General features: G+C 30.3%; 1 protein-coding gene across 2 annotated transcripts in view; it reads right to left on the reverse strand.

Moving 5' to 3' along the window:
• Nmdar2 (NMDA receptor 2) overlaps positions 1-23,644 on the reverse strand; it is a gene marked incomplete at its 5' end in the record, with an annotated part of 971,135 nt that overhangs the window by 155,337 nt on the left and 792,154 nt on the right. For both annotated transcript variants that reach the window (XM_067045541.1, XM_067045540.1), the window contains 1 exon segment: positions 22,398-22,581. In XM_067045541.1, the coding sequence (XP_066901642.1) occupies positions 22,398-22,581 (184 nt within the window).

A 23,644-nucleotide genomic window follows, 5' to 3' on the forward strand; every position in this document is an offset into this window, starting at 1 on the left:
TATATCTTTATTATTTTTGGAAAAGAAATTGAAGTTACAAAGTTCAAATTTGTAATTACATTCTCAAAAACCATAAATGAGCAAATTTTCTCAACTTCCCTAAAACCTTGTAGGTTAAAATAATATAAGAGTATATACTGTTTTACAGGTATATACTTTTCGGTTAAAATATGATATTTTAAATCTAATTGATGATCAATATAGTTAAATTCGTTCTATTTTTCTTATTGATTATACTCTTGAAGAGCTAAATTAAAGGTATTTTGCATCTGTGAAAATGTTCCTTACTAGCTCATGTGTTACTCTTTAAAAAAAAAATTAATTAAACGATATTTTCTTTTTATTTTCATAAATAATTGGAGGTAAAAAATAAAAATTTTTAATCACCTCAAAAAATATAAATGAGGAAACTTTTAAAACTTCCCATATAGATCTTTTCCTGATTCCTAGTTGGATGAAGATTAATTTTGTTATGAAATAGGTCACAGGAAAAAAAAATACATAGCTATTTTAGCGACGCTTTAAAGCCCAATGTTCCATTTATTTTTAATTTAATTTTTTTCTTATTTACTTCCCAATTGGTTTCTTGTTTTTGTCAATTATAAGTTTATTTCTATTTTTTTTTAACTATTTTGTTTTCGTGATTAAAGTTGATTATAACTCGTAACGTAAATAAGAGACATTTAGAGATTGTTATGGTGTATATATATACATTGTAGATGAGTGTTCTCTATATTAGAGATGGGCAAAAATTACCTATGGATAAAATTAATGGCTAAAATTGCCATAGAAACGACGCTTATTTGTGAATGAACCATTGATAAATAAATATCCTTGGCAATATTAGGAGGGTAAGTCAATATTTATCCGAACTTTAGTTATATTTTTGTTTATGTTGGTAGCAATGTCGTTTTGCGCTGATGACGCATGCTTTGTTCATTTTTTTAAATGTCTATGCAATTTCAAGCTGCTAGGTCAGTTTAATTTTCACTGTCGTGCTGTGAATCATGGCTGTTCCACTTTCTATTTGCACCAAAGAAGATCAACGTTCAGTGATCCGTTTTCTCTGGTCGGAAGGCGTATTAGGGGCCGAAATTCATCGAAGACTTTCGTTACAGTGCGGGATCAGTGTTTTGCCACAACGGAGTGTCTACGAATGGATTGAAAAATTAATAAATGTTCACACAAGTGTTACGAAGTGGCACATCGTCTGCAAAGTAGTCACGGGTCTACCTACAAAATCATCCACAATAGACTTGGGTTTGATAAAGTACTAGATGGTTCTCAAAACAACTCACACAGTTGCATAAAGAAACGTTCTTGGATACCTGCCAAAAACATTCGGATCACTATGGCAACGAACGGGACAACTTCATAGACAGGATTATTACTAGTGACGAAACTGCTGACTATCACTTGTTTAGTCCACTCATAGAGGCATTATGGGCCGTTGATTTATCTCGGACGAAGCAATGAAGAAGCGGTGCATTCCGGGTCGCAGCTTAATCAAAGACCTTCTTTTTTTTCGGATATCATGAAGCTGGTACAACAATGGATCAAGTGCATTGAATAGCAATGAGACTATATCGAAAAATTATGTACTTGAAAGTTTCCAATTTGATTACAATACAATTTTACAACTATATTGCTAATAATAATTAACTTACTCTCGTAGCTATTAGTTTCAACTAAAGCTAATTTTTGTCCAACACTGCTCTATACACATCGACAATATCAACTGCAGTAGGATTAAGTCCTCGATACAAGCTGATAAGTGTAGCCAAGCCAGTCTGCTGCGAGTTTTCTGAAGTACCAGAACTTTGCTGATTTCTGATCCTTTCACCCATCACGCAGGCACTTAAAACCACTCATTGGCCTTCCGCCATCTTGTTGACGTCAGCTGTGGTATATAAAGAGCGGTATTCCTGTATTATTTCGATATGCGCATATCGACAAGTAAGATATTGGTTCATCTACAAACAGAACCTCCATTCACCAATAACCTACCTACTGTGATAAACTTTTTTTTATTTATGATAAACAGGCTCTGAGTTTCTCATTACATAAATATTAATCAATATTAATGGATATAATATCACCTGGGTTAAATCAATTTTTTTTTTCTTCATTTTTCTATTTAGCGCTTTTTTATTTCTATTTTAAAAAATTATAAATTAACACAGGGTTATCTTTTAAGTATTTTTTCTTGGTTTATTATTTATTATTTTAATTAGGGATAATAACCTTTAAATTTTGTGTGAATATTCATAATTTTTAGTACTAGGAGTGTATGTGTTATTTTTATTTCATTTGTTTATATCTTAATGTTATTAAATTTGTACATCATTTAGAAGTATATTTTCTTTATTATTTTATTTTTCTGCACTATTTTGATTCTTTCCTGTTTTTGTTTTTTTAACGCAGTTTTATTTTAAACCCGAACCAGTGATTCTATTTTAGTATAGAGAAGAGATTTGTATTTTCATTCACTAAAAGCCCTACGCCCCAAAACGATGCATCTCAAGTTTTTATGCGCCTATTTGAAAACAGTGATGTATATTGAATCAAATATACTATTTAATTGAAACAATTTCAATTTTAATCATAGACTGACAATAATTCCTTAATAATGCATTGAGTTCAATAAGCTAGATGGGAAAGGAGAAGTGCGAGCATAGGGAAATATAGATAAAACTTCATAAATTAATGCATATTTTGAAGATACTTTTGAAAGATTCAAGGTTCACTAGAAAACAAGAAATACTACACCTAATCCATCATATGAAAGTTAAGAATTTGCTCTCACCTACTCCTTCATCTTCTAATAGTTTTCTTAGTCTGACAGTGGGAAGAAATCACGTCAGAAAAAAGTTGAAGTTTCACTAAAAGTTTTTTGTTGTTTATTCTAGGCTATGCCTGGTGTGTAACAGTAGAATGGACATATTGATAAGTTTATCTATAACCAACAATGATATATCATCTTAAATTCTTTATATATCTTATTCCTGTATATTTGGAGCCAAATAAATAATTTATGTAAAATCTATATTTATTGATATTACAAAATTAATCATATATTTATCTTTTTATTAGCCTGAAAAAAATTACTAGAATGAAATTAAAATTAAAAAAAAAAGTTAAAAGTTAATAAGAATAATGCACAAAACAAATAAAATTAAGCGATTATTCGTATGAAATAATAAGATTCATACATAAATTGTTTAAATTAAAACATGAAAAAAACAGGAGTTTAACCATCGATTATCATTAATTAATTAAGTATAGAATTTGTTAATTTAGTAATATTTGTTTTAAATAAATACAAGCCGGCTCATTGTAGATAAAGAAACATTTTAAGAATATGCCTTATTGTTTTACATATTCTTTATTTTAAAAGAATAGTCTTTATCGGGTATTTATGAATATAAGAAAAATTATTATCATTAAATATTATCTTTATAAAAATAATAATAAAGATATTAATTAGGAAGTTATTCAGCAGTAGTTGAGTCTGATTGCATAACAATGGGAGACAGGATTTCTTTTTCAGTCAATTACTGTTCCAAGGAATAGAGTTTGAAGATATATTTTAACTAGAGTTTCCCTCACCAAGGAGCTATTTGACTGGACTGTCTTCAGTTTTTTTAAAAATCTGGATACCTTCTTTTAGATATATTCATATTCATATTTTTTTTTAGAGTTTGTTTCCACACATTTCATTTCGGGGAAAAAATGCATTTATACTGGGCAATTTGCAATTTTTCATTAAAAAACAAAAGAACTGTTCTGACCTCAGCTTATTGCTCTTTTACTTATAGAAAATAAACTCATTTCATACTTTGTTATTTCCACTCCTGCTCCATGAAGCATTTAGAAAATATTCGGCAGCTCAAGAAATTTTAGAAGATGTATGTTTTAATACTGTCGCTTCAAGATCTGTTTTCTTGGGGATACCAGGATTATATTTTGATAGTTAATTTAATTAATTAAATCAATTCTGTACCGCTACCACCCATCAAGGGTCAGGGGTTCAGTGGTTTGTAATTAAGTAATTTTACTAAATTTAATTAATATTTATATTAAATATTTAAATTTTATGGGTCTAAAAAGCTATTACAATTAGATTACTTTTCCAAAGGCATTTTTCGTGTTTTCTGGTCACCTATCAGTAGAGATATGTTCATAGAATATGACCAATATTAAATTTTCATAGACTATTTGATATATGCACCAAAGGTACAAAAATAAACAACATATTTATTGAATAACAAAACATAGTAATAATTTTGATAGCAATAATGACTTACATGGATTGTATTTTCATGGAATATCTTAAATTATATAATGTATACTTAACTACTATGCTGTGGGTGGATAAACTTTAATAAAAAGGTTATAGATAAAAGGTTGTGTAACACTTCAGTGTGCTTCTAGGGCAGGCTTCCTCAGGTAAAATTAGTTTCTCCTATAAGTCTTCAACCTGAAGCGTTCTCCCATTCCTTTCAGCTGTTTCCAGCTAGTAGTCTTCTCTTCAAGCCTCCAGTTAGATGTGTCCTGCTCGAGCCTTCTCCCAGAAGTGCTCTTTTTAAACGTCTACCTTTTCTATACCTGAACCGCTTCCGCTCTCTAGACAAGTCCATATGGGTGGGAAGTTATCTTTAATCTATTTCATTGGCTGATCGTATTTTTAAGAGAGTGAGAGACAGAACATTCCTCAGGTGTTCCCATCCTTTAACTTAAAAATCTTTCCATTTCTTCCGTTTTATTGTGTTGTGCCGGTGTGTTGTCTTCGGCCCCTATCCAGGACCCCAATAATGATTAGTCCTGGAGTCCTTTTTAGCTTATTCTTTTCTACCGACAAAGGCCCCGCCAAGTATCCTTTTGTGAAGTCATATGTACCTATCTCCTTAACTAATCTAATTCAAATTAAACTAAAATTCTAGCAACACAACATAGCAATGCCTTCTAAAATGTATATGAAATTCAGCTTGCGTCTCTGCTTTTCTCCTTAATGTGGCATTTTATAGGGGCAAGATTATAATTTTCTTTTGAATTCAACTAAATTAAATTATCCTCGAACTGATAAATTGGGGATATTAAGAGATGTGGTGACTATTCTGGCTTGTGGATAACTGTAATTTACGTTATATCAGGGATATCAAGAAATCTAAAATTTTTCTTAAAATTTATAAATTTTGGGTCTAAGAATTAATTATTTCATATCCAGGAGTTACGTATATATGGTTCTTAAACAATTTCTGAAGTAGCTAGCAAGCAAAGGAGATATTAGGAACTTATTAAGATTTCTTCGTTTTAAGCTGTTTATATTGACAAGTTATTCATTAAAGGATATGAATATTAAATTAGATAGATGTATAATGTGGGTGTAGATTTAATTTTGTATATTTCATTACAGATATTTTTTAATTTAAAAAAAATTTACTTTTTATTGAAATGCATATTTAAAAATGTATGTATTTCTAAGCTGACTAAATAATACATAACTCCTTGTCGAAAAAATTATAATATTTTCGAATAACTTCAAATCGTCCAGCACTGTTTAAGAGTAAAGTCATATTTTAAAGTTCGTAATTATCTACTTCCTTAGATTGATCTTTTTGAATTGCCTATGTTCTAGGCCTTTGTTTTATTTCCTAAATCTGTACAGGAGCAGACAAGTCGAAGACCAATAAGATGTGTGGGAAATGTTTGTGGAAAATGACAATAGAGAGGAGCTCTAAGCGGGAGAAACTTTTCAACTGGTCTCGAGAAGGAACAATAGCGTGGAGAGCAATTAAATGTAGTTCCGCAGAATTAAAGCACAGGTCATATTAAATTCAGGCAAAAGTCCTTTAGTCTGGACAATTATTTATCTCTGGGGAGGATTTTATATCAATCATTTTCATATTTCAGATTAAACTATAAACTGCAAAAAAAAATTTTTGAACTTATAGATAACAGTCTCTTTGATTCTTTTTTTAACGTTTATAGATAGCTCCTATATAGGAGTTATATCTTCATTGCTTTATATGTAATGTATATTGACATATTGATATGTAAATATCATCATATTAATTGATAATTTCATTATTTCCTGTCCCGTCGAACAGGTCCGTTACCTAGGACTACACCTGAACAAACGACCAACTTGGAACCCTGATTCAAGACTGAAAAGACAGGAAACTGCTCGTCGATTCCAACTATTACAATAATTACTTGACAAACAGTCTAAGATTTTGACTAAAATTACAATATATTAATTTAAAATCCTATTTGTACAATCCAAAATACTTAATGCTCCTAACTTTGTCAAGAAAGTCATCCAACCTCAATGTTCTATATGTTGCCGATTTAGGTAGAATCAGATACCAATTCTTCCATTATAAACTACCTACTTGTTCCTAATCTGGCTTCATGTTCATTACCCGGTAATTCTTCTAAGCGTATGAAATGAAGATTTAAGTCAAGAAATGTGATTGGAGTTCTATCAATGGGTATATTCTGCACATGCCTGTATCATGTCATTGTTTCACTAATATCAAATTTACTTCTTGTATATATTTTTAATACAGTTGTAAATAACAATAAATAAGTTAAATAAAAAAATAATAATTTACTTTATTTATAACAAACAAAAATTAAACTATTTTGCCTAAGGCCAAAATCGGTACATTAGTTGCATTGTAATATAAGCAGTTAAAACTAAATTAATGAATGATTAGTTATTTTCCAAAAGAAAACAACCATTGGAACTTCCAGGTTTGACACTACCTTTGTTATAATAAATTCTTTATGAAGCCCTTTGTGTTCAAGGTTAACAGGACTACCGCAGCCCACGCTTTTAATTAACCGATTAATTAGAATTTAATTAAGAATAAATTAAGGCCGAGGCTGAACAAAAGAAGCGAGAAAACCCAATAAAAGGACCACTCAGCTATATGGCCCGGCAAAAAATAAATCCTTTCTGTGCCTCCTGCAGTCCTAGAGCGCTTCCTTACTTCTAGGACTCAGTGCTAGAGCTCTTAATAGGTTCTAGCCCCGTAGAGAGTAAATCATTACTAACATAATTAAGCAAACGTAGTAAATATACACTCATTATAACATACTTACGTATAACTTAGACCACTAAATACAATTTGCCTCCTAGAATGCCCTCCTGCTAGTACAAGAGCCCATGAGGAGGAAAAAGACAGTTATTTCATCCAAAATCTGGATTAATTTAATGAAAACTATGTATAATTACAAGTTAGTCTGCTAAGTATAGTTAGAAGGAATACAAAATGGCGTTTTTTTTTTGTTTTTTTTTTTTAAACCGGCCAAGAAGCACCGCGGCCTCAGAGGGCCTATTGTACGCCGTCCCTCCTCTGCTCAAAACAGGCCAATTGCCTTTGCAAATCTGGATACTGTATAGGGATCCACAGTTTCGCAAAGTTTGGGATCCAAGATACAATCCTTACCAAAGATGAGGAATCGCGTTCTTGCCACTGCATCACATTTACACATGATGTGATAGGCAGTCTCTTCCTCCTTTCTGCAGAACCTGCAGATAGGGGACTCTGTCAGTCCCATTCTATAGAGATGTTTATTTAACTGACAGTGTCCTGTATATAGTCCTGTCACCCATCTTAGGATACCCCTATCCATATTTAGAAGGCAGTTAAATGGCGGTTTTAAAAAAAAATATTTTTTCATTCAGAGATCCTCTAAAATAAAATATTTTAAACTTGCAACAACACTAGAAAACCTAAGAGAACAACATTCTATGAAGAGTAAATTGCTAAAATATTAGCTTTAATTAAGCTATTTACGTTCAACCTTTTCCAAAATATATCTTTTTAAAATAGCAACTATAAATCAACAGTTTGCGAATTTATTTTATGAAATATCATTAAAACTTCTATTTCTACGAAGATAAATGTCATAAGCTACTTTATAGTACATTAAACTAACTTTAATTTCCATGCTAGTAGACATATGTACGCCAAATTAATCCTGAGATATGGGTTTTTCAAAATAGATTCCCTAACTAATGATTTTTCAGGGCATTTTTTACGAAATTTGGCATTTTAATAAAGCTATATATCGGAAACTAATGGACGTAAAGATATTTAAGCTCAATTAAAGATCATATTTAAAAAAAATTACTCCTATTTAAATGATGCAGTCTTTAGTTTTTTTCAATTTTTTTGGTAGTTTTAAAGACTTGTAGCTGTAAATGGAAAATTAATTTTGTTAACGTTTTGAAACATCCGTCATTTTTTATTGCCCATAATTATACTTGGCAGATTCATCAATTTTGACTAGTAATTATACATAGTTTTCATTAAAGTAATCAAAAATTGGTATGAAACAATTTTTTACCCGGGCTCTTGTACTATTAGTTATATCTAGCCTACCTAACTTTATTAGTAGAATCAAAGTTGAACTCCAAGAATGATCCATATTTCTCACATAGGAGACTATTTATGTAAAATATTAGGAGATGGGGGATAGGTTAGAGTTAGAGGAGAAGGTTATTGGTAGTGCGTGATTTCCAGAGGTTTAGAATATATGGAGCCAAGGCTATGACAGTTTCCTATTTCTAAGCTATCAGTACCGAGTTTTATTAATATACAGTTACACCTTCATGTAGAACCATAAAGCCATTAACCAAAAGACTGTATAATTAGATAAATAAATTTTTAAATCCACAAGCTGCTATACGATATATAGTTTTTTAAAGATATAACACTTTTTGATTTTGCTAAAGTTTACTAATAAAATCAAATTAAACCGTTGTGGTAACTACATTCAATTACAACTAAGTTTTAAATGTTGCTCAAGTTTGTAGGTCAGAGATTCCCATTTATAAATCTTATAATGGAAAAATAATTAAGTTTTATCTTCTTGAGAAGATCTCTAAGTGTGCAATGAAATATAAAGAAAATAGTTAGAATTCTAGATTGAACAATTTCCACTATCTGGGGCAAGGAGTCTCTATGATTGCGAAATATCAGAATGGACAGACACATCAAGAGAAAAACATCTAAAAGCTAAATTTACAGAGGAATTTCGTATACAATGAACATAAAGTCTTGTCGAAAGAGGATAAGAGGAAAGGAAACAACCTTAAAAAGTTTCCTCCTTTTGATCTTTTGCAATAGCCTAAGTAAGCTTTTTTACTCTTAAAAAGAAGGGCTCTGAACCTAGACCGCTAAACGTCAAAATCAATTCACAACTCAGAAAAAAATATATATATTTTTATCCTTGTAAGTACAAAACCAATATCCTCTTAATCTACAGGAAAATTGGATTTTTTTATACTTTTTTCAATAAAAGCTTGTTATTAACGATGTTATAAAAAATATTTATTATTTCAAGATAGTAAGTCACAAAAATGGAGTGGTAAAACCAGAATCAACTTTTATAAAAAAACTAAAATTATATTGTTAATTTTGTACCTTGGTAAAAAGAAGAGTTAATGTCCATTTTATTCCTATTGATAAAAAAATTATTTTACGTTATTGTAGATTTGATATTGGCCCTTTGAAAAAATCTTCAAAATTAAATCAATTAAGATTAGGACATTAGCATTTATTTGATTAACTACTCCAATCTTTTCAAAATAACAAATAAAATAAACAAAAAATAAGTATATTTGGAAATTGGCCCTTCTTTTACCTAGTTAAAGAATTTAACTTTTTTTTAAAATTTAATAACTATTTTTTTTAATCAATTTAAGGTTTATTATAAATATTAATACGTAAATTCATGTCCAGAAAAAAAATATTTTAGAAATTCTAGAGGATAAATAAAGTAGGTATCGTATTTCTTTAAACTTTTTTTTTTTTTCATTCGGTGTAAAAAATTGCAAATGCATGATTTTTCTCGAAATCTCCAAACAATACATCGATGAAATACTTCGTAGTAGTGCTTAGTACATTTTCACTAATATAATAAAAATATAATTAAAGGTTCTATATTTTTGAAAAAATATTTTCTTATTTTTATTGTTTAAAAACTGTTTTTTTTTTTTAATTTCTTCTTTCCTTTCTAACATAACTACATAAGCAGTAAACGGAGTATAGATTAAAAATTTGAAAACAAGCTCGTTCACTGGTAGTTAGTAGGTAGTGGCGGGTGTAAATATCACAATAAATTTTGATTTATAAATGTTACTACCTGTCACAATATTGGAATATAAGTAATAAAGTTACAAATACCTCTATGAATATCAAAATTAGAAAATAAATATGATACAATACTTCAGTACTCTTTTATAAATTCAGGATTAGGAAGATATACAAATATTTTGGAAAATAAAATATTGCTAGAGTATTTAATTTTTCATTATAGAACTCCCATAACAGAAATTCCAATCAAATTGAAATTTGGTAGAGAATACTTGGTTACTTCAATAAAAAGAACAATAGTCGCTAGCAAAGTATTTAGCTCTCAAAATGTCATGGGAAGTTTTCGAGCCAGATTGAGAATGGCATTGTTTGTATGCTGTGTAGAAGGGGTCATTCCGCTACTTGTTAAGGAGAAATAATTTGTATAGATAATATTAAATGCCTAAATTCGATAAGTGATATCTGATGATCACAGAATTAAATGTAAAAAATTGATCAAATACAATATGTTGTTATGTTAATGTGATGTTCGCAGTGTAAGATTAAAATAAAAAATATGTTTAAAATATATTATTTTATACAACTTATTTTTAAAGAATTCAGTTTGTAGATACGTAGTCTACTAAAGTGAAAAGCCTTTTTTAGTGGGGGTGTCTTCATTACACTTATCCTTTGCATCCATCCACACCGTTTCCCTTTATTAGGTAAATCATATCGAATGACACTTGATGACTGCCATTTTTCAGGTCAAGCAAGTGCTGAGAAGGCCTTTTCGTTAGAATGATCAGATGAGACCCTGCCATTGATATTCATACCTTTAATTAATTACAAACAAAACTATCCCGATTCAGATAAACAATAATTTTTCAATTCCCATTAAATCGTCAGCTAGGACTAAAATGAATTAACAATTAAATATTTACGGTTTCAGGTATTATTGATAACAAGAAACGACAATTTGAAGGAAATAAATACGCATATATTTATTATATTGTTTTCTATTCTCGATGTTCCACGTATAGCTGCTAACTAATCTATACTATTTTGTAGAAAAATTGTTTGATTACATGTTGACCCGAAGGTATTTATTTTTATTTACTTGTAAATAAACCTTTTGAGGTCGTGGGTGAAAAGGTGTAATCATATGGTCAGTGACCTGGGTTCATATCGACAACAAAAGTGTGAAACTACATAAATATCATATCTCAACTTCTTGGGATGGAGACAAAAAACGTTTTAACCCTTTCACAGTGTGATAAAATTACAAATTCTGGTCCAAAAAATTTCTAGTTTTTTCATGTTCGGAAATACTTCGGCATACAATAAAAACGAACAAAAACGCGTTTTATATGTACCTTTTTAATTATTAGTCTGTATGATAGATTATAATATGAAAATAATTACTGACGATTCACTACTCTTACTACTATCCATGTTGGATAACATACAATTTTATATAATTCGCAAAAACGATGTACAGAAATTATGAAGCACTAAACCCTGGTGGGAAGGAATATGTGCTCGATTTCAAAGTCAACGGCATACTGAATTGAAAACTTGACCACGTCTGCTTCTTCAGTTAACATACTCTTAGTGATCATTATTACTATATATTAATTAAAATAATCGTAGTAGACTCAACGCCTGCATGATTTGAGTAGGCCGAATGACTGTGACCGTCACAGGAAAAACTGTCAATGGGTTAAAAATAAATTTTCAGTATATCGTTGTTTCCACTTAAACGCCACGGAATTTCGGATTGATATATAAGGAAGAATACGGTAGTAATATTAAAGGTGTCTTCATCATTGCATCGGGGAAAGGTGTTGAGGTGTGAGGAGTTTTGGAAACTTAAGAACATGGTAATCAAACGGTGCTCATGGTTCTGGAATCAAGTTAGTTAATTAGTTCTCCTCAGACTACACTGAAGCTGTTCAAATGGTTTAGTACCATTGTGGCAAACAGATCTGTCGATGTTCAAGTCTAGAATGATTAGTTTGCAAAGTATTCAAGGCGTTTTATAGTACGTATTAGAAAATGTACGCAAGAATGAGTAATGAAGAACTGTCGAAAATGTTGCTGACACAGCCAATTTATCCAAAGGGAGATGGAGACCGAAACCTAGATGGTAGGATAGTATGGTGAGAGGTACTTAAAATATTCTGGGATTCAAACACTGGATTGAGGAAGCACAAAACCGTGACGATTGAAGGAGGTCAAGATCTATAAAATGTAAAGCCGTATCTTGTAAAGCCGTAAAAAAAAAAATAATTAAATAAAATAGCTATATCAGATCAGGACTGTCTGAACGGAGAAAGATATTAGACAAGATTGAAGGAAAATAAAGTTCTTGTGGGAAAGGGAAATTCTAAAAAAGGCTTGCGCGGATAGAAGAAAAAGAACAAAGGAACGCAAAGATAATGAAAGAAAAATTGAAGGAAAGTAATAACAAAAACAAGAGATAAGCCAAAATATTTGCGTGGTCTCTAAGGCCGTTCCATGAAAAAAAAAAAGTAAAATAAAATAGTAAATGATATATTATCGAATGTGAAATATCTAAAATATCTAACAAATATTACACAAAAATATATATATATATGAAATAGTAAAACAATTCTAAATAAAACAGTTATGTACATCCGCAGTTTCGTACTTTTTAACAATATGTAATATACACATCTTATGTTTTATTTAATAACTTATATTATAATGTAAAGTTAATCCTAGTTAATAGCTGAGATAATTTCGATGTTTATATCCAAAATATTAACTTTTCGCTTAGAGATATTATCAAGGAAATCCAAAAAAAAAAACATTTTTTTTGATTTTGTGAAGAGATATAATTTCAGATACTGTACTCCCTTGAATAATGCCAACAGGATATTTTTAATGCGAGAGTTAAAACAGTTCAAACATACATTCTTTTTCTATTTAAAATGATTCAAAAACCAAATTAAAATAAAATTGAAAAGACATAATTTGACATTGCAGCTCAAATTATATCTTCCTCATTTAAAATTCTATAACTTTTAAAAGAAACAAAGATTAAGAGAACACTTATGGGGTTATTACTAATAATAACTACTATAAAGTTAAATAATTTAAGCATTCAGTATTTCAGAGTAATATCGACGGTTAGATAATCATATTCTGTACCAATTGCTAATCTTGACACCATACTTTGTTATTTATATTCTTTACACAAACCATTTTCTAATTTTGCTGATGCATTAAAAAAATCATTAGTGTAAAAAATAATAAAAGAACGTGATTTTTAATCATGCTGTAATCCTTGAAATTCCCAATTAAATCCTGGGGAGGAATTAATTTAATTTTAAATAGATTGGGACCTGTAAGCAGGATCCCAACTTGAAAACTAAGTCCCATTCTCCCCTAATTAGGCTATTAAGTTCATAGCTTAAATGAAAATTCAATAATCGAAACCTGATAATAGTTTCAGAGTGGAAGAGATTATTTCATTAAGGTCAAAGCATTATTTCCGTTAACACTTTAGCCAAAAACAATCAACGTTATAAATTCAAATAGTTTCGTTTTGATAGATGGTCAGAAATAATAAAGTTTTCAAGTAATTAAAATTTCTTTAATATACTGAACGTTGAAAAGAATTGAAATGATAAAATATTGATAATCCAGAGCCTCCAGTCTTTAAAAGCGGTTGATAACAGCCAGTCTTCTTTCTTTAACAGCCACTCGTCTTTCCTTTCCTAACAGATGCTTAAAATATATTGCTCACCCAAATCTCGCTCCATTTCCAAATGTAATGAAGCAATATCCTGCACGGTTGTTACCAATCACAACAGTCAAAAATAATTACTCCAGCAGCATTTTACCCCCAATTATCACATTAAAAAAGTTCAATCAATTTAAAACTAACCACCACGATTGGAACTTCATTTTTACAGATGGTTCCAAAACAGTCGAAGGAGTAGGCACTGCTGTCGTTTCAGATAATCACACCCTCTTATTCTCGTTACAAACATATTGTTCGGTGTACACTGCAGAACTGTTCGGAATTAATCGCGCAGTTTGCAATATCCCTCTAAACTGCCCCCGCTCGCTGTTCTGACTCGGAATCTGCCCTCAAATCTTTACAAGATCAATTTTCAACACACCCATTAATAATAGAGTTGAAGCAGCATTTAAAAACATTCAACAACATGGGTTGTAGGGTCTTGTTTTTATGGCTGCCTGGTCATTGTGGGATCACTAGGAATGAAAAGGCAGACTGGCAGGTCAGACTAGCTATAAAGACAGGCCAAGTCGTAACATCATCAATATGCAAAGATGTTATTTCATGGATAAAAGAAATTGGATGGCAAGAGTGGCAAGATTCATTCTGAAGATGGTTCACCATGAGAGACAACAAGTTAAGAATGGTCCAACAGACAGTGAAACGTCCAACCAGAAACTTGAATCTGCTACGGAGAGAAGATGTGGTATTAACCCGTCTTCGGATAGGCCATACTAGACTCACCCACGGTCATCTCATGAAAAAAGAAAATGGACCGACGTGTCGCTACTGCGGAAACGATCTCACCGTTAGGCATATTCTCACTGAATGTATTGCTCACGAACCACATCGGTTCTCTTCTGATTTACAGGAGATGTTGAGCGAAGATCCCACAACAATAACAAAACTTTTTTACTTTCTAAAAATCATTAATATTTATGATCACATAGTCTAACTAATTGTAAATTTGAAAATTGTAATGTAATGTAACTTGTAAATATGTCAATAGTAACTTTGTAAATTCAGTGTAAATGGCCCTAGTGGTCGAAACACTTAAATAAATAAACAAACAGCCAGTCAATAATTTTGTATTTTAGGCTTCCAAAGTGATATCAAAAAATTATAGTACCAGCAGAAGTATCAACAAATCCCATGCCGACTTCAAGCCTTGTTATTTGTGTTTTATAGGAGAGTTTTTTTTTCTTTTTTTAAAATTAATTTCATTATATCTATTAATTATTTAATTTTAAAGTTTTTATCTATTATTAATTTTTTTAATGTAGTATAAATTTCGCCTTTTCAAAAAAATGTACGCGCTTAAGAAATTTTGATGTCATTTTTTTTTTTATTTATAATGTAAATTTTTCGCCTACAAGTAAAGACATGAACGGATAAAGGTTATGTTAGAGATTTGTAGGGGATATTCATTTTGGAGAATATTTTAAATATCCTTTTCTACATATTATCTCATTATTTATTACAAAACCTAGAACTAGGAAAGTTAAAAATTTAGAGTTTTTGTCTAAATTAGGATTAAATATAAATTAAAATCAACATTTTAAACAACGCATATTATTCCACTTATTGTATAAACATACCCCCGCATCATTTTAATCAAATAAATAGGCATATATCGATTACCATTATATCTATTAAACTATACTATCTGAAAACTTGTAAATACTTGCCATATCTTAATATATGGACCATATATAAATTCTTGGGGTACATATGTCCCAGAATAAAACTCTTTTTTCATTTCATTTCTCAGTTTTAAACTATTTTTGTTCTTTTTGACTGCAACCCTGACCATCTTCATATTAGATAAAAATCAATATTAAATAACATAGAGGCGTACGATGAATTATTTCTATATTTAATAAATAATACTTAAAAATTACTGGGAAAATATATTTGATTTACTGAAAAAAGTAGGCAAAAAAAATCTACGATTTATAAAAAAAACAAAAAAAACAAGAATAATAATAAAAAAAGATCTATCAAAACTTCAACATTAAAATTATTTACACAGCACTACATCTCCCGGCGCAAACGAAAATATACAACGGTGACATTCGTATCCTTTTACATCAGGACGAGATAGAGAGGATGAAGACTGCCAATGTTTTCCTTCTCACCGTTGATCTAAGGTTTCAAAAGGTACTGGAGAGAAAGGAATATTTCAACGATGTTCCTCTTTCTCTTTCAATTTAGATCTCCATTTTGTTTCTTTATCCTATCTCATCAACTGCTTGAGTTCTAATAAATAAATTTATTCTTTTAACATGGAATATAGCTATTTATCCTTATTGTTGTGACAAACAAAATTATTGTCTACAATGTTTGTAGCACTGATAATGCAGTTCAGGCCCATAAAATTATTTACTACAGTTATGCTTGTTACACAAATCAAAACTTTCTAGTAAAATGAAAAAAACATTTAGCGCTGTGTTAAAATAAAAAAAAAACTGTGAAAAAAGGAAAAAAAAATCTAGTCATACATTAGGAGTATGGAGTCTATTATTAAAATTATATTAATTTCTTAATTTCAATTCAGTAAATTATATTAAAATTCAATATCAAAGCAGTAATCTATTTCATATTGTTTTAAAATTCCTACAGGTTTACACATCGGGACTGAGATGAAGGGAAAGTGGATATGTGGATGTAAACCGAGTATAATTAGTTTTGGCACTTCAATAGGTATTGGATTTAGTGAAATGACATAATCCTGTGACATAAATCACACAAGTATTATGAAAAAATATTTATGAGGTCACTTATTCATTTTTAATTATAGGATTAAGGGTCTAATATGATTGGATTAATATTGGTTCCACCATATATCAGAAACGTGTATGGTAAAAAGTTTAATTAAAAAATAAAATTAAAATCTGTATCACCAGAACCCATGGAGGTCACGGGTTCAGTATTTTGTAAGGAAGTATTATTACTAAGCCAACGGTTGTACAAGGATGTGATTTAGTCTGAATCACGCTCGACCGCCAGATTTTTATCCAATTAAGGGTACCCAATTCAAGAGGCTGGGTGGACACCAGGAGAGCTCCAGAACTCACATGAGTTGACTCACGGCGACCGTGTAAGAGAAAACAATTTTCTGCCCAGCATGTTTTGTTACCAAACAATTTTCTGCCCAACAACAAATGTTATAGGACTACTTATACTAGAAATTTATTATATAATTTTTCACAGGAGTCATTATCATTTTTTCATCGAACTCAATACTTTTTACTTTTCAGGATAAATGCTGCACACTGATAAAATACACGATAGTTATAATATCTATCCCACTTCATCCCAAAGCCAACTGTTACACTATTAGAATTTTATGCATGTAATTTTCTAGAGATTTATGTTTAATAATAGTTAAGTTTCTAATTTTGCTAAACTATAGCTACGTTCCAACTGCGGTCAACTACGTTTGAAAGATGTCAACCAACAAAATATTTTTTATCGATATTTTTTTTTAACCTTCAGTTGTTTTAAACTGAAAGAAACTTTGGATCTAGCTCTAACATTTCGGACAATAAAAACTTTGTTTTTTCAGTTGTTACTTGTATGTTTCCACTTGACCACCATTATATTGTTAAAATAATGTTGCTATTGTATATATTATTTTATCGTTATTTTATTTATTTATTTTTCATACAGATAGTTTGATTATGTTCATCTTGTCTATTCTTTTGTTTGTATATATTTTAAGAGAGTTTTTTTTATTATTATTTTTTTATTTTATTTTAGTATGTATGAGATCACTCATCACTGTTACCTATTGCCCACAACTATGTGGCAGATTGTAATATCTATCAATAAATAAATCTATCAAAAAAATATATATATATATAATGTTGGTTAATTTTTTTTAATAATAAAAATGACAAATATCATTTCAAATTATTCAGAAAAAATAGACGTTTTTAAGGTCCTTTTCTGGTTCATTATTTCAAGATTTCTATTTTGTTATTTTATCCAGAGGAATATAGGGATAGACTTTATTCCAGATAATGGTCTATAGGTTTCGCGGAACTAGTTGCACAGAATGTAAGTAAAGGGAGTATTAAAGTAATAAGTCACAATAACTACAATTTCAATTATTAATAAAGTTAATTTAAATTAATTTTTTTTAAATATCTAATACTTCAGGAAAAAACAAAAACAATTTCTTTAAAGTGAATTTACTTAATTATTGTTCAAAAATATTTAAAATAATTTACACAATTACTTATTTTGCAATGTTTTGTATCTGTTTAATCAGGAATAAATTTGATCCTAGAGTCATAAACAAACTAAAAGAGGATGGAAAAGTAATCGTTGATAGTGGTACTAAAAGCGACAAGTTATACTTTGCCAATAAAGTAAATTCTTGTGCATTATAAATATAAAGCATATTTTTACAGACGCTTACATACATTTTGTAGATTCATGCAACTAATATCACAAAGAGCACTTTAGTGACAAAAAAATAAAATTAATTTTCATCATCGTTCTATATCTTTTTCTGAGGAGCAATTGGTAAAAAGCTCTATTCCTTTTCTTTCCTTGTTACCATAAAAACAATATCCTCCTCTTGTTCAAGAAGCTTCTATTTTAAGAAAAACCATCACGCTGCCTTTAGATATAAATGGATTCTACTTACTTTGTAGAACTTTGTCTGTTACTCTTTCTGTTTTATCCTACCATTTGTAACCGTTTGCTTCTGAGAACACTTAGGCTCTTTCAACCTCAGCAATCGATGTTTCTGTCAACACTCAGCTGGATTAGGGATTACTCCTCTTTGTGGTAGCTCTGCAGCTATATATTTGCTCAGATTCTTTCAAAATACTCCCTTTGACATTCAAAATTTAACTCTATAACCGAATAAGTGTATTAGCCAATCCGCTTGCAGGGACATCGAGCAACGAAGTAATTCGCATTATAGGAGTTCCCACTCGAATCACTTACCGCCTTGGGATGAATTTAAAAATCCTTTTACATTTCTTGAATATTCACATACGATCCCCTTGACTTTTATAATTATTCCCCTTAATTTATTATTTTAATATTTTATACAGGTATCTGAAAGTAAAATCGAACTATTATAATAACAGCTATGAAAAACCGTATTTAAAAAAATATTTTATATTTACTTTTTATATATTCTTTATTACAATTAGCAATGAGAGATGTACAATTTTTTTAAATAAGCAAAAACTAGGGAATTAAAAAATATAGACAATTTTTATTTATTGTTTGTTTATTGTTGCTGAAAGGCGTAAAACCCTCTGGTCATCAACGCCTATATCATGCTTTTATGATGAAGTTACAAACATAACACATGCATCCACGCACACAAACATCCCTCCCCCCCACACACATGTGATTCAAATAAATGTTAAAGAGGAACGTGATTCATACAAATGTAAAAATTAATAATAAAAAAATAATAAATTTAAAAATATTAAAATCGAAGGAGTTATAATCTAGAAAGAAGGCGACGTGCTTTCAAAAAATTAAACACTAATGTAGCTTTACCTTCCTCATCTGTGAGAGCTTCTGATAAATTTGGGGTCAGTCCTATCCTGTTTATTGTAGGCAAATAGTGAGTACATTTTTCAAAAATATGTTTAATCGTGAGAATGGACTGACAATATTTGCACGTTGGAGGCGGTAGTTTTCTGATCAGGTGAGAGTGAGTGAGCAGAGTATGACCTATTCTCAAGCGGGTTAGAGCAAATTTCTCTCTGCGGCTGTTGCGGTAAAATGTCGACCATGGTTTTACTGATCATTTGATTCCTTTTAATTTCCTCGGAGAACATTCATCCCACTTGACCTGCCATCTTTCCAATATTTGTAATTTAAGGGGTGTACTGAGTTCTGATGGTGTAAGAACGGCGGTGCCTCGACCAGGGAGCGTCAGTGCCTCTCTGGCAGCTTTATCTGCGAGCTCGTTGCCAACTTGTTGAGTCCATTAACCAATAAATTTTTATTTATTGTTACTATGAAAATTCGTATCCTAGGATTTCTTGAGCTGTGAAAAATGATTATTAACTTTGTTCAAAGAACACAACAATTTAATAAACTTTAAATATAGAATGAGATACGATGAAATCGTGAATTTTCAGTCAGTTTCAGGTGGTTTGCATGAAAACCGTTTTCTCCATCATTTAATAATCAAATTTATTCATAGTTCAAAATTATCTGTTTTTATTACTACTTATAATAGGAGCCATAATTATTTCATATGAATGAAATTAAAGGTGCTTTATAAGTTCTTATTTTATTTTCAATATTTCAGCCCTGCAATGTTATTTCAATGTTGATAAAAGCTAGTTAATATTAAAGAACACTTGATTCTATATTGATTTACCAAGTGACATCAATATTTGTAATTTAAAAAAAAATTATTTATTTATTTTATAACAGATCGACATGGTTACATAACTGTTACATTTTATTTTATTATCTTAACAATTGATTATGGGGGAGGGGGTGAATAGTCTCATACGAAAGACACCCCTAACCTATAATTACTGTTTACCCTAATGTTATAATTAAAAGAAACTAAGATAAAATAAATATATAAAAATAATTCTTCCTAATAAAAGAGAAAAGTAAAATTAATAACAAAAATAACGTTATCTGTAGACCTAAAAAAACAAAAAATTGTCCTCAAATGGTAAAAAAACAAAACAAGTTAATTTAAAAAAGAAAAAGAGAGAACATTAAAAAAAAAGTTAAATAGAAGTAGTGTGAATAGTAGAATTAATAAATATAGAATTTATAACAGAATGTCCTGCAGCAGCCTGGGCTGCAGTCTTCGGGTTGAGGTTGGGTTTCCCAAGTTGTAGGTCACTACTCTTTTAACTGTCAGTAACTGGGAGTGGAACTTCATGAACTGTTTTTTGATGTAATCCTCTATGGACTCCATTTGTAATTCCCGATGCCATTGGCTATTTCTTATGAACCATGGATAATCCACTGCTATTCGTAGGACTTCATTTTGAAAACATTGTATTTCCTTCCTTTTCGTAAAGGATCCCGCCCCCAAACTTCACATCCGTATATCAGAAATGGCCTGAGAATATTAGTAATTCATTCTTGAGTCGATTTTAACGAAAATGTTGCTTAATATCCCATGTAGGTATATTGTAATTTCAATTTCTTAAATCTTTTGGTTTTTGATCTAGGCTGTTCGCACACACAAACCATTTTGTGAGACTTGGTTTTAGGACTCTGTAAACATCAAAACGTGTATTTTCGTCGAAAATTTAAATTTGAAACGTTGCTCAATAGAACTTATTTTAATCCTTTCGATGAGTTTTTAAGATTTTTGATTTAACGGAAGCAATTTGTTGCATTGTGTAGGTTTTAAATGTACTTAATTTCTTAAATTAATTTTTGTTTTGCATGGGCGGGGAACAAATAAAAATTATCTTATTTCATAAGATATTTAAATCAGGATTGTTTCTCCTAATCTGCATTAAATCGAGCCACATTAAAAGTAGTTCCACGATCCTATTGTTTCAAAAATAATAATGACTGGCCAATTATATTTACGTATTTTTAAGAGTCTGAAACTATAGTATTTTTTATCACTTAGTCAATTTAATTAAATGTCATTCCATATGGATTTCTTCGATCAGTTAATTTCGAGTGAGTTCATACCCTTTTTGAACAATTCCGTATGGCAATCTTTTTTTTTTTTTTTTTTTTTTTTTTTACCTTTTACAAATAATAAAATAAAGTACAATGACCACTTTTTGTTTTGTGATAAGAACTATCTGAACTATTTCACTATAAATTTGGATTCAAAACTAGTTCATTAAAATGTTGGAAATGACTGTAAAGCGATTACAACACACAATGAAAATCCGCAGGGATACCATACAGTGCTTTTAGGCTTACAAAGGACTTAGACAAGGCGAAAGTTTTACCATTAACCTGTTAAAGCTGGTGCTAGAGAGAGAGAGAGATAGAGTAGTTAGAAATTAAAGCTTTTAAATGAGAGGAGCTATTTTTGTCAAAATTTAATCAAAATCTTACAATTTTTAACTACATTGATATTATTAGAATATGGCGTGTCAAGTGTGTACAGTATACTTGTCTCAATGTATAAGTTGTCACTACAATTTGTATTTACCTGACATTGTATAAAATGTTGTGTGCAGCACAATAAGTAATTTCACAAAAACCAATAAAAGTATTATTTTTATTTTTACTTCTAATTTCACATTTTTTTTTCTAAATATAACATAATACTGCTTATTCATACAACGCTAAGAATAAGTTTTTCATTTTAATAAAATGATAAAATGATTTTTTTCCTTATAAAAATTATAACTCTAATAACTAAAGCTCAAATCCATCTAAACGTACACTACAAAAACAAAGATTGATAACACAAAATTATTCCTTAAGTCTTAAGTCTGTGATTACGCATTGATGTACAAATAGAATAGCCAGAAATATTTCTAAGAAAATAAACACTCATAAATTATTTTAATAAAACGCATAAATTAACCCTAATGACTTACTTGTAGAACTTATCACCGGTACTCCACCTGGAGTCACCGACCCCTTCACAAGACAGCTGGGTATTGAGGGAGTATTCTCTGTTGTTGTAGTCGCTGACAAAATCTTCAACTCCATGGGCGTATACCTTAATCGCCGTCGAGATCTCGTTCAACAATCTGTCGGAGGATGTATCGAAGTGAACTCCTACAAGACACAAATACAATCATTATTAGTCTTCATTCAGGTTAAAATAGGGTATCATTAAGATTGAAGTATAATTGAGTTAAGTTAGAAAAAAAAATGATTGTTAATAAATTCGAAAACTGTTTAAAAAACTTAAGACTACAAAATTTATAAAACTCTATGATTCATTTTTACGAATTATCAGGTATCTTCTAGTATCATCCCTCAGACTTCCACATTTTGACTAGCGATGCTTAGTTTATGGAATATCTGGTGAGGATGTAAGCGTGAAATGTTGTAAAGCTTGGTAACGAACGGATCCATAAAATGTTGATAATCGCTGAACGAACGGTTAAAACGAAATATATAAATACAAGATAATACTATCTTGATTTGTATAAAAAAAAAAAAGAGTTAATATAGAAAGTGTAATACAAATAAAACTAATAAAAGGACGAGCAAGTTCATTGCTGCAGTTCTATCTGGAAGGACTAGCGCTTCTCTAGCAGCTTTGTCGGCCATCTCATTTCTGTAACACTAACATGCCCGGGAGCCCAGATGAAGTAGACTGATTTATCTATTTGTTTTAGCATTATTAAGTATTCATGAATTCGTTGAACGAGTGGATGAACTGAATACATTATATCTAGTTCTTGAAGAGCGCTAATGGAGTCCGATATTATTCCTATATTTCCATTTGGTATATTTGTCACGAAAAAGTAAAGGGCAGATGCTATGGCATTTAGTTCTGCGGTATAAATAATAGACAGATGATGCAGTTTTCTTTTATAAGTTGTGTTTTGTGTCATCAGTTGTTGCGTTATCTGACTTCGAGCCATCTGTATATATAACGGTATGTTCTGGTAGAATTTTTAGCAGTTCTCGGAACTTTTCTTGAAATTTTGACCTTGTATTTTGTTTGCGGTATTTGGATAGTTGGAGATTTACATTTGTACGTTGGTAGGTCCAGGGGGGCTTGTTTTTTGTGGTATATTGATGGCTATTGCTTTTGATTCTGTGATAGTAGCCGATAATCGTTCAGCAAGAGATAGTGTTGTATTTATCTTCTGTTGGAGCTGTCTAG

The sequence above is a fragment of the Halyomorpha halys genome, unplaced genomic scaffold (genome assembly GCF_000696795.3).
Source record: "Halyomorpha halys isolate HHAL.00 unplaced genomic scaffold, Hhal_1.1 Scaffold121.1, whole genome shotgun sequence".
Classification (NCBI taxonomy): Eukaryota; Metazoa; Arthropoda; class Insecta; order Hemiptera; family Pentatomidae; genus Halyomorpha; species Halyomorpha halys.